The 12259-nt window shown below is 38.5% G+C and overlaps 1 protein-coding gene across 1 annotated transcript in view; it reads left to right on the forward strand.

Annotated features, from left to right (window-relative positions):
- The first annotated feature begins 258 nt into the window (after window positions 1-258).
- Window positions 259-12259, forward strand: part of LOC126863727 (uncharacterized) — a 31754-nt gene continuing 19753 nt past the window's right edge. The window contains exons 1-6 of the mRNA XM_050614185.1: window positions 259-2674; window positions 3338-4006; window positions 6021-6124; window positions 8303-8479; window positions 8952-9134; window positions 9684-9866. Of these exons, the coding sequence (XP_050470142.1) occupies window positions 3588-4006; window positions 6021-6124; window positions 8303-8479; window positions 8952-9134; window positions 9684-9866 (1066 nt within the window). The 5' untranslated portion in view covers window positions 259-2674; window positions 3338-3587. The remainder of the gene's footprint in view (window positions 2675-3337; window positions 4007-6020; window positions 6125-8302; window positions 8480-8951; window positions 9135-9683; window positions 9867-12259) is intronic.

Consider the following 12259-nt stretch of genomic DNA (forward strand, 5'->3'; position numbering starts at 1 on the left):
AAACAGCCTGATGATAAATTTGTATAAAATAATTCAACCGTCCGCCGACGTTACATCGCTTGAAACTTTTTGAATTCTCGTTAAGTTCTTCATCTTTAAACTTTTAATCATTTTCAACCCGAAGGCACTTACTAACAGCTTCGAGTGGCAAGCTGGCGGGGGACGCCGGCTTCCGGGGGTAGCATGGACGCCAGTGGCTCATAGGATTCGCAGTTTAGGCTGTCAATGTTAGAGAACGGACTGACAGTACACGCTGCTTCGTAGCACACGACGACGAATGGTCGGCAGGAGCGGGCCTCTTCGGTGCGTGTGTTTCTTCAGTGTCGGGCAAGACGCCAAACACCGCGTTCGTTTTATTCGTTTACACGCGGCCATCCAAGTTTTTTCCCTCGATCGACGACAAATCGAAAGCACGGCGGACTTCGATTATCCATAGAAACACGAAAACATCTCGTTCATTACGACAAACACCATCAACTTATTTCAACTTTTTATTTCTTCCTTTTTTCACTTCAACCGACCCTGCGATTTATGTGTAAAATTAAACTCGGTCTTTTACTGGATTTTTCTCATTGCAGAGGATAACTAAAGTATGAAAATAAAGAATGTGTGTAATGGAAAATACATGTGTAAAATGTAATATATAAAATAAAATATTTAAAATAAACATATAAAATGTGGAAAATACAAAATAAGCGGAAGTTGAAGAGTTCTAAGTGTCGTAGCGTTCGTTCGAACTTTTCACCCCTTTTTCAGACCCAGTTTTTACATTCGGTAAGACGAGTCGTTTATCATCTGTGATCTTTGAGTGGAAAAAACGAACTGTGAGAAGAGTGTTCATGAATCAGATGCTGTTGCTTTATCTCTCGCGAGTTTCGAGGATACGTAAGGTGATTTTTTGAATTTCTTTGGTGTGGCGCGAAGGCAGACTATCATGTGGACTGCGAGGCAGAGATAGCGAAAGAGCGTACTGGGATTTTGATGAATGGCTCCAGCAGCTTTTCGCACTGATTTATCGCGACGAAACGTGCCGACAGAGCTTTGGAAACTTCTTCTGCCTGTTGCAAAGCTAGATAGTATTGCGTAGTGAAAATTTATGCCACTCGAAGGAACTCCAATATCGGCGAGATGATTAGGATAAAAGGAAGGATGATTTAACATTATCAGGAACTATAATTCGCCATGTGGTTCATTGATATTAAGAGGGAAATTGTTGGCAATAGGTGAATGCAGAATGTATTTGTTTAAGATGGAAAGACTGCTGGTGATAGCGAAAAAAGAACAGCGAATGTTGGTCGACAGCGGCTGATAAATCGAAATTAGAAAAACGAGATCGATGCCAGTCTTTGATTGATCGATCTGCGCCTTTGGACGATTGTTCATTGAAAAATTGTATGTAGGAAATTTTTTAAATAATTAACAAGTTGGTTGTGATTCTATAAAAATCAATTGGCAAAAATAATTCGTTCAAAAAGAACTAAAAAAAAAAAAAAAAAAGAAAGAAAGAAAAAAGAAATTGGAGAATTGGATATCGTATTTTTGAGAGGAATTTATAGAATATATGAAAGCAAATTACTAATATATTTTCTTACAAAAAATATACGGAACAAAGAAAATATTTAACGAATAAAATATCTGTCGGTGTATTTTTGTAAAGCAACTCCCAAAGGATTTGAATAAATATCGTAAGTAAGATTTCTTTCGTTGCCGTCAATATCTGACAGACTGATAATGCACATCGGAGTATAAAATCTAAGAATTTACCACGGGAACTCCTGAATGTTTACGAACTACTTCGAAGAAGATTTAAGAGCTTAGAGTGATATCGAGTAGTACCAATTCAAAAATAGTCGAGCATTCGGTTCGGTCTTCCAGAACCATTCTAACATCATCAGCACGTTCCCGAAATAAAACAGAAACAACGTCATTCACTTCGAAACTGACCAACAGCATAAATATAACAATCTTCAATTATCCAGATCTTCGCTATTCAAAATATTTCGCTGAATCACACAAACAGCTTTTCAAATACACAGAGTGCCATTTGAAGAATAGTCAAACTTCTCGAAAATCTCTTAATTGAGCAGAATTTTCTATTTTATCCCTAAATGACTAATTTCCATGTTAAAATTAAAAAAAAACATTTGCTCTAAACTAGAATTTTCTATCTCACCGCAAGGGGGAAATTTTCTATTTTACATTAATCAGAAGAAAATTCTCTAAGAGAATTCTAAAATTTAAAGAAAAGAAGGAAAAGATAATCCTAGAAAAATAGACGAAATATACGTATACTAAATATTTAGCGATCGATCGATATCAAACAAAACGTACAAGAATTTATGACTGAAAATCGAACGCGTTTTCCCGATACTATCCTAATCCGTGTCCTTGGACGATGAGCATACAGCGTTGTGTAGAAACCTAGTACTTGGCCATGGCCGATTAATCGTGCACCAGGGTGTGTATCTTCGTTGTGGCAACAAACCTGGAGATACCAGGAGGCGAGCACGGGGGCCGAAAATAAAAGAGAGCTACGATCTTCATCGAGAAATAATCGTACCTCTTCAGTCTTCCCAGACTTATCCGACTTACTGGCCGCATTCCCACGAGAATCCTTTGAAAATTTATCGGCTTCGATGAACAGGAGACAGAATAACAGCTCTAGACGTTACTAGTAAGTTCTACTTGTAAATCAATCTTACTTTTACGATAAGAGTAGTGAGGATTGTAGATAGAGCAGTGTGTAGCTTATGGAGATTAATGTATAACTTGTGGATAAGATTTAGAAGATTAGAAAGAACTTTTTTTTATGTGATACAGAATTGGACATATTTGTACAGATGGTAGATGCGAGTAGGTTAATTAATTTAACGTAGCCGGGAACGGATTTATTAAAGTCAAAGAAAGATCATTATCTCTCATTTTGTTGAAAAAAAGAGAAACAATGAGCAGAATATATACCATTACTCAAAAATATATAGACATTAACTTGTTTATGACGGATAAAATTTGCTTTTAAGAGTGAATTACGACTGATAAACGATCGTCCTAGGTTTTTCTATTTGTAATTTTGTAACTAATTTACATTCTGTCGCAAACGACTACGAGAAAAGATGTCATTTAATTCTGGGATACCCTGTACAGTGTCAAAAGAGGTTCACAGAATTTGCAAAGAGGAATAAGAATTTCTCAGGGTAAAAAAACTACTTGCTACTATTTATCTCTGCACCACTTCTATGTAACATTCTCTAGAGCCTCGTTTCACCAGAATTCAGCCTACATTCCGCCCTAAAGCTTCTTCCCACACCCTTCACACTTTGTTCTATGTTTCTCACAGGCTCGACGGAAAGAAAACAGAAAAGAGTGTCGTTGACCCGAGCCATAAAGTGGTCCTCGAGTGTCCGAGCGCGGTTTCGAGGAGCAAAAGAGCCGCTGGCTGGTCATATCAGAGGCAGAAACAAGAAACAGAAGGAAATTGGTCCACGTTATCGACGCACTTGATTCCTTCGCCGTCTCGAGGAGGCTAATTTTAAGATCATCTCGAGAGTGAAGGAGGACTACTTCGACCTCTGTGATGATCAACGGCCATGGCGCCAGGAGCAACGACCCTGACGAATCTTCTGTTGCTGTTGATGACGGTGACGAGATGCTCGTTGACGAAAAGTTTACTCGCGAGCACACACACGCCATTCGCCAAGACTCTGACAGGCGTCAGGTTAGCGGGTGGTTACATGGAAGTGGTCCAGGAAGATTATTGCTCGCATGGTGCTGTTCGACTGACCTGCAGGTCTCTCAAGGCGTTCATCTTCGTCCTGGAAGCGGAGTATCTGTCGAATCTTACGCACGCTTGCGGATACGATGTGCAGAAGTTGATGGAGAAGAAAGTGTACAGGACTCGAGGTAGCAGTATGTCGTTCAAGAAGAAAGAGCTGAAGGGAAATTATATCGATGATATTGAGGATGAACAATTCAGGGTGGTAGATATTAGGCAGTCATTGAACAGGAGGTATGTCATGTAGTTTGTTATGTGTAAATTAACTTTTACTCTGTATATGTTTTTGTGATACCCTTATTTACGTATTTACACGGTTTTCTAATGGACGAAAGTATTCAAGAAGATCCGAAAGAATTCGTATTGCATCTTTGAACATTTTGAATTATGACTATTTCTTTAACTATATCCGTAAGGATATAAATTTATTTACACAACGTAGTTTAATTATGAGGAAATAAAGTAAACGAGTGAAGGTGGAGGAGAAATAAATTCCTGATTTCTCGGTATCAACATTGATCGATGTAGCTCGAGATCGTGTATTCTGAAGTTTTGTGGGTTCACTACAAGCCACTGCTTTCGCTTTTCATCGCATTTCCATACAATATAACCGTCTCCGGTAATACGAGTCACCCACTAGGCATCCGCAAAGAAAGGAAGGAGCAAAGAATATTCGGTTTGGGTTAGGTTACTGGACTGTAAACCACAGAACTAGCAAGTCATTCCTGCCACGTAAATACAGAGTAGCTATAGAAACAATTTTTCTCCAGGTAGAAGTATAAATTCAATTCATATGATTGAGAGAAGCAGGTATTTTCGTATGCAAAGACCCGCCAGAAGTAACAGCAGACTTAGACAGGTCTCCACTCTACTTTTGCAAGAAACAGTTTTTTTTCTTCCTCTGCTCCCCCCCCCCTCTCTCTCTCTCTCTCTCCTTGAAATTTTCTTCTTTGTAATCGTATGTGCCACGAGGGAAGCGTGTTTTCAAGGGTGGAACGAAATCTCGGCACGCAAAATTGCCGTTTGATGTGCGCCAGCAAAGCGTACGTGAAGTTTTAATTGCCTTTTGAGCGACGTTCGATGCCCGACGAAGGAGAAATCGTTTCCAGGAGAGTACATCGCGCGTCAGGAGCACAGCTCGATGAACTTTGTAAATAAGGGGTTGCAGCCACGAACTAGAGGGAGCATACTACCCTCTCTTCCTCTTTAGGTTCGAGTTTCCGGCGTCTTCTCGTTCGCCAACTGATTTTGTCACTGCTTATTTCATTGCAGAAGTGCCATTTTGAACGAATATGTAAACATTTCAAATAATTTAAAGAACGTTCTTTTACAATTAGAGAAACTCCCAGTATGGGACCATTCATCGGACACTTAAAAAACGCTTGAATACACAGTCACAAATTTCTCTGCTATTTTCATGAAAAATCTGTCAAGCATCGCACTATAAAACGTTTTACTTTAGAATGAAATATCACTCATTTCGAGTGAACGCGTTTCAAACTCATTTTGATATCGAAAACGTGACGATGAAAGAGTCGCGAGCCGAAAAGGTTAGCAACGCTGAAAAATTCAAAGGGATTCCTCGCGTGGGTGGCGCATGAAACGTTATTTCCCTTTTATTTCCGGCAAAGGGGAGCGAAGCGATAAAATCGACAAAAAGAGAGGGTAAATCACCTCCAAGGGTAAAAGGGGTGAGAATCGACCCTATATGGCCATTGTTTTATGCAGCCAGGCCGCTTTCGATCCCCTGCGCAACAATCATCTCGATCTGAAAACAATCGCGATTTCTCCTTTGTCCGGTCAAACGCAGGCTGCTCGCGCTTTTGACACCCGGTACACACCCCCTAATGACCGACGTCGCTTATTTAATAGACGACACTGCACCGAGAAATCGATACAATCTGCGCTGCGCCGTTTGCAGTACGGATATTTATTGGCATGCGTGTTTGAAATTGCGAAATTGAACTTCCTGATCCGTTGATCCGCGACAACATTTGATAAATTCGGTGCATTTCTCCGGATATTATTACAGCAAGAAAATACTACAAGAAGAAAAGAGAAATTTTAATATAGAATTTGGGATTTGAATATTTCTAAAGTTGAAATAAGGAATACAAATTTGAGAATTTGAAAAAAATTTTAATTTGAAATTTCAGATCTTGAATTCGTAATCCGAAGAGTTCAGACATGAACGTATGCTTAGACGAAATATATTTTTTAACGAAAGATTTTTGTTTTCATACTTTAGATGTTCCGGACAAAAACATTGTCGTTACAACCTCACCACCGAACAACCAGGTGCTGTTTACTGGAATCCTGCCACTTTGCAGTTAAAGTACGCGTGCATTCCTGGTAAGTACTTCCAAAAATTAAATTAACACATACATAGGCATGAACAAAGCAATAATCCTTTCAAAGTAATATGTAATATCTCCACGCTCTGAATAGCTCTATAGAACATATCGCACGAGAAGCAGGAAGCACCTGCATTCCGGTTTCTGTTTCTCACGTGTATATTACCTTCCTGCTCATAGAACATAGACAATCGATTGTCAGTCACGTTCAATCGATAATCTTCAATCTTGATAATCCAGAAAAATATACCATCTTTAGATGGAAGCTAAAGAATGAATGCTATGTCACGTACGATACGTTCATTTTTTTGTATCTTTCAAAACCATTTGTTATCCACGAACTTCGTGAAAATTAATTTCTAAGTCATTTATAATAAGAAAATATTCTGCTTATCCGAGTAAAAGTTTCTCAATTTTCTCATTTTTGTATCACCAAAAGTTACGTATGTAAACAAATTTTCCTTTTCTTCAAGGTCACATAAAACTTGTCAATAAATAAAATTCGTGCTAAAATAAATTTCCCTTTTATTTCTTTTCAACGTCGCATACCGTTTCCTATAATTTTCTAAAACATTCCGAGACTTATACAGAACACGTGATGCATTCAATGCAATTCCAACCTTCGATTTCAAAAGATTAAAACTTTCGCCCAAAAGTTTCATAATAGCCAACAATCCGCTTGGAACATGACAACGTCTCATAATGAATGGTATGTGGCGCGCGACAAAAGGTAGAAATTCCTGAAGGACACGCTAATCCCACGTTTCTATGCAACTGCGCGTACCCTGAGTTCGTAATATACGCGAAAAAGGATCATTGAGTACAAAACGAAGGTCCTTGTATCCCTCGCGAATTACAGTCGTTGAGCACCTTTTCAATCGTACCAGCTTTCTACTTCAACTTTATAACGATCCTTCCACGATTAGCTACAATAGTATTATATACGGTAAAAGCATCAACAATTATTAAAAATGAAAAACTAGAATTTTTTATATCAGAATCAAATACACCTGGAAACGTAGCCTTTAGTTATGGGGTAAATTAAATATTCTTTGCATCACTTATATACTGTTGCATATATTGTCAAAATTACTGTGAACCATTTTATCCTACACTGCAACAAATTCTCCACTATTACTCTTAATATGATAAAGAAGTTATAAACAAACTACTATAAATAAACTATTTTCAACCGTCAACGAATTTCTAATGACCTATTATAGCAGCTGATGCAGATGTGGACTATCACTTGCAAGAGAAAAAATTGGAAGATAAATAAGCTGCACATTGACTGTGTTACAAAAGAATCTATGGTTTCATGATCGAAAGATAAAGTTACACGGTCGTGTTTCTGCGTCATAAATTACTCCTAACACACAAAGAATAATATACGCGCTTCGTCTCTATTACTACACTAACACTACTACAGTACAACAGTAAAAAAATTACTGCTTATAAAATCACAATTCACGACAGAAACGCTGATTATAAAAACTAAACTCCATGTCAAAAATACATGTCACGTAATTCACATCTTCAACGCGAAGACGTGAAACTTCTAGTTCGATAAAACAGCAATTTTACCCTTTCGAAAGAATAAAAGCTCGAAAAGAACGAAATTACGAGACAACGAGCACCTTCTTCACGGTGGGAAAGGTGGGAAGGGCCAGGCCACCCCTTCGACGCCCTACAACCGGTATCAACCCCCTCCAGGTGTAGATATTCTCCGGTCGGTTCGCCCCTCCGTTGAAAAGTGGGGCAAGGACACCCTCGGTCAGACCGAACGTCGCACAATGGTGGCCAGAGTCACACTCAAAATCGACAAATGGACCGAAACGAATGCAGATGTTGATCCGCGTCCTTCTGCCGGTAAAAGTGTCGTCATTTCGTGTCTCTATAACTAACAATGCTCCCAGAAGCTTGATGGTTGGTGGCTGGCAATTCAATTGAGTCGAATCGAATGGGAGAAAGTAGGGTTTCCTCGTGTTAAAGCTTTCCTTCCTCGTTCATATATTAGGGAAGAAACTTAATTTTCTTTCCACCCTCGGTGAAACAGCTAAATCGTAAAAAAGGAATATATATGGTTGTACATACATCGACAGTATGTTGTTCAGTTTTTCTTTTATTCTTTAGATATATCAGCTTGAATTTATACGATTTTTGGCGGTTGTTTCAGAGGCTGCCGTGAAGAAATATTGCAACGAGGAGCTGAAGGTGGTCCCTGGCGAGGGTGGTTTCATAAATTCACCGGGTTATCCGCTTTACTACCTCGGTGAAAATACGTGCGGCTGGACCTTCAGGTCGGCTCCTGGGCACAGGATAGTCCTGACGCTTCACGACCTGAATATCCGGGGTGAGTATCGATCCCAATGAGCTTCCCTCGCTACTCTTCTGACCCTCCGATTAACTCATATGGATCTTGTATGGAATTGATTACGAAATCACGAGCTGTGACGATATATTTTGCCAAGGGAAATAAACGAGCTTCGAGAACGCATTAGTATTTAATCGGCATTTAAGAAGATCAAAATACGTGCTTGAGATATAAGCTTTATATCTGTGAAATTTAATCTTTTAATCTTCTTTTCTGTTTTATTTGGGATTCGTATGAAGAAGCTAAATTTCAAATTTAGATTAGGGATTGAAACTGAAAGAAGAACTGTGAAAAAATTATTTCCGTTAAATTATTATGTATTGTACTGCACAATGTTATTGCAATATTTTTTATAATATGAATAACGAAAGAAGATAATTAAAAATATAAGCTTGTATTTGGATAAAGAATGGTGAAAAATATGAGCAATAAAATGTTCTAACTGTTTCAGAGCCTGAATCGGATGGAAGTTGCGTAGACATTCTAAGGGTGCGGGAAAAAGGAAAAACGTTGTTCGAGAATTGCGGTACCGCGGCTGGTGTCAAGGTCATCTCAAATTCGAATGTAGTTACCCTCGACCTTGTCGCCACGAAGAAGCTATACACGGCACGAGGATTCTTCTTGCAATATCAAGGTCGGTCTAACCTTATGAGCACAACGGTAATGTGCTTCTTTTATCTATTTTCTTTTTGCTTGAAATCAAACCTCTCTGAGAAGGATGGAACGCGATACGCATAAACGTTCACAATTACGCAAGGAATCTCTCATCCAGAAATAATATTGACGAGTCTAGTTGTTAACACGCGTCTGGCTACCTTCGCGTTTTGCTTGACTAATCTTTGTTTTTCATTAAGTACTATATTTTAATATGATTTATATTATCATACATATTATCGAGATTCTAAATACAGAGTCCTTCATTAAAATGTATTATTTACTGTCTGTAAATATTTACTTGCATCGTATAATTTTACGCTCATCCGTTGTCAATTACTATAGCAATGTTGTATAGAGTATAATCTCCATGTTTGCTTTCAGCTACATAAATAATATAAATACAATAACAGTAAATGATTAAAATCATAAAACATAGTCGTCAAGATGTTAACATATCAATTAATTATCATTTGACACGATGACTAGAGACAGCAACTCTATAGATTGGTGATAATAAATGTTTTAGTGCTAGCCTGTCCAGATGTCTCAGCACCCAACGGAAGTTACGTATTGAATGGTACTTTGACTACGAAAACCTTTTTGTGCAAATTCGGCACCGTATTCCCTGACAGCAAAGAAAGAACAAGGATACTGGAGTGCAAGAACGGCAAGTGGAATGAGAGTGTCATCAACATGCCGAGTTGCATAGGTAACCGCGATTCCCTTTTTATCAACGTATCTTTGCTTGCATGTAGCATACCGTTAACTTAGGAAATTAATGCGATACATCTAGCTAACTATATGCAAATAATTTCTATATATTGCATAATTTAAGAGTTTAATATTATATTATGGTTCATGGAAGTTGAATCATCCCCTAGTAACACATCTTAATTAATATCAGAATTTAATCAGGACGTCGACCTAAAAAGCCACTAGAGAATTATTTACAAATTTCTCATAATTATATATATATATATATGTTACAACTAATTCCACTAAATTATTAGTTAAAAGAAAAACATGTAGGATAAGATCGACAACAATTTTGTGTATACTTTTCATAACAGTTTAAGCTATGTAAACTGTAAACCAATTCCAACATAACTCTGAGAAAATATCGAATCACCTTCCATTTACCAATATCCACTATTGACCAAACAGTAAGCCGATGTTAATGCGTTCGTAAAAAAAAATATGAACAATTTATGGCGGTCATGGCGCTCGAATCGCTAGCTACGTCCCTCACGGGCCTCCCGGGAACCCATGGCTGCCCATTGCTTTCGAAAGGTGAAGCTTGTGGTGGGGGATATCGTGGTGAACGGCGGGGACATAGGAAGAGGGGTTGACGGTGCGCGGGAGACGGGGCGGGAAGAAAGAAAAAGACGGAGGGAAAGAATCTTAGGGCGGAGAAGTATTCGTGAAGGCACCATACATCGGTAGCGTCGCGCACGTAACGACGCCAGTCGTCTCGACGCCACGTGTCTCCTCGAAAAAATCGCTTGAAAACCAATTTCCTGTGCGAACAAACTCGATCGTGTTTTTCGGTCGAATTATATTTTCACTCAATTCATCGTTGCTCGATTGACCAGTGATATCGATCTGGAAACACTGATATTTGCGAAACGACAACGAAGAAGAGAGTAACACGCATTCAACCATTTTTACGTCATTTCAACACTAGCAGGTAATTTTTTAGTAAACTTTTATAGAATAGGATACCTTTTATCGTGTTTTTTTTAACTTTGTTTAATGGCGTATTTTGTGGAAATTATTTATCGTTTCCCGGAAACCGCGAGTTACGAACGAAAAACATAAACCCAATGATAAAGCACACTCCGACACAATAAATCAACGTCCAAAGACCTATCCGTATTTCTTTGCTATCGTTTTTATTTTCCTATTTTCGTTTCTCGCGATTGACAGCAAACTAAAATTTCGCGTTCGAGTGAATAAAAGATGCTATATGTATACGCGGGATCAGATCCATCTTCCGCCCGAACTTTCGTAGCCGAGCGGAAATGTGAATTAATTAACGGCACCCCAGGTCTTTCTTCACGCTGCCAACCGGGTCTTTAAAACGTGATGCGTTCAGCGGATTATTAATTATTACCCTCATGTTCTCTCGCTGACGGGACACCTCCTTATTCTCGAGTAAACCTCTTCAAATTTACACTTCTGCTGACGTCGTCATAAATTTGAGAATCGTATTACACATACTTGTAGAAATATGGAATTCTCTATTAAATAATTATGTATGTTCATCCATTCTTCGTTTTATAGATAAAATAACGAGTTGAAAATCACAGTGATGTATTTATATCAATTTATCTAAACTTAGTTAAAAATAAAATTTGATTTTATACTAGTTCCTAAATTCTCAGAATTTCAGATCTAAAATTCTAGATTTTCATTTTTACTAATTATCCAAATTGTCTAAACCCTAAATTTCTCGGATTTAAATATTTTATTCCTGACATAACTTTTTATAAAACGAAAAAGGACTTCAATCTGATCTAGCCTTTTATCATCAACACTAACGGTTGTATAAACATTGATATTTACCTTCTATCTGAAACTTTTCGTAATCGCGTGATTGGCGCACGCGTTATCGACCCGACACGGCTTCCTCCCGAAAATCGACCGATCTCAGTGACGATACACTACCGTTAATTCGGCTGGTCGCCGCTGAATGAGAACAAGTTCGCTGTTGAACAGCTGCGAGCCAAAAGAAAAGTTCTGCGTGTAAAAAAAGATTGCCTGAACCTTTTCGGTAGCTTTTCACGGCTCTCGAACAAAGGAGATCGGGAAGAATGTGTCTGTCCAATGTTCTTTTGTGCGGCCCTCCATTCACGTCGATAATAACTTCGTCGGGCCCGGAAGGAGTTTCCTCTCGTGAGAATATCGAAAAATTTTCGCGCGCAGGCTTTTACCAACCGTAAGAAAATGCCCGCGAGATTATTACCTTTCTTATACGAGAAACTTGGAATTTAAAAGCAATAGAACGAGGCCAAGTGGCTTGTATACCGTAACGGTGATTGAATTTCCAAGGAGAAGATTGTTAGCAGTAGAATCGATCTCCTTTTTTTTGTTAGAACAGTG

Source organism: Bombus huntii, chromosome 3 (assembly GCF_024542735.1).
Source record: "Bombus huntii isolate Logan2020A chromosome 3, iyBomHunt1.1, whole genome shotgun sequence".
Taxonomy (NCBI): Eukaryota; Metazoa; Arthropoda; class Insecta; order Hymenoptera; family Apidae; genus Bombus; species Bombus huntii.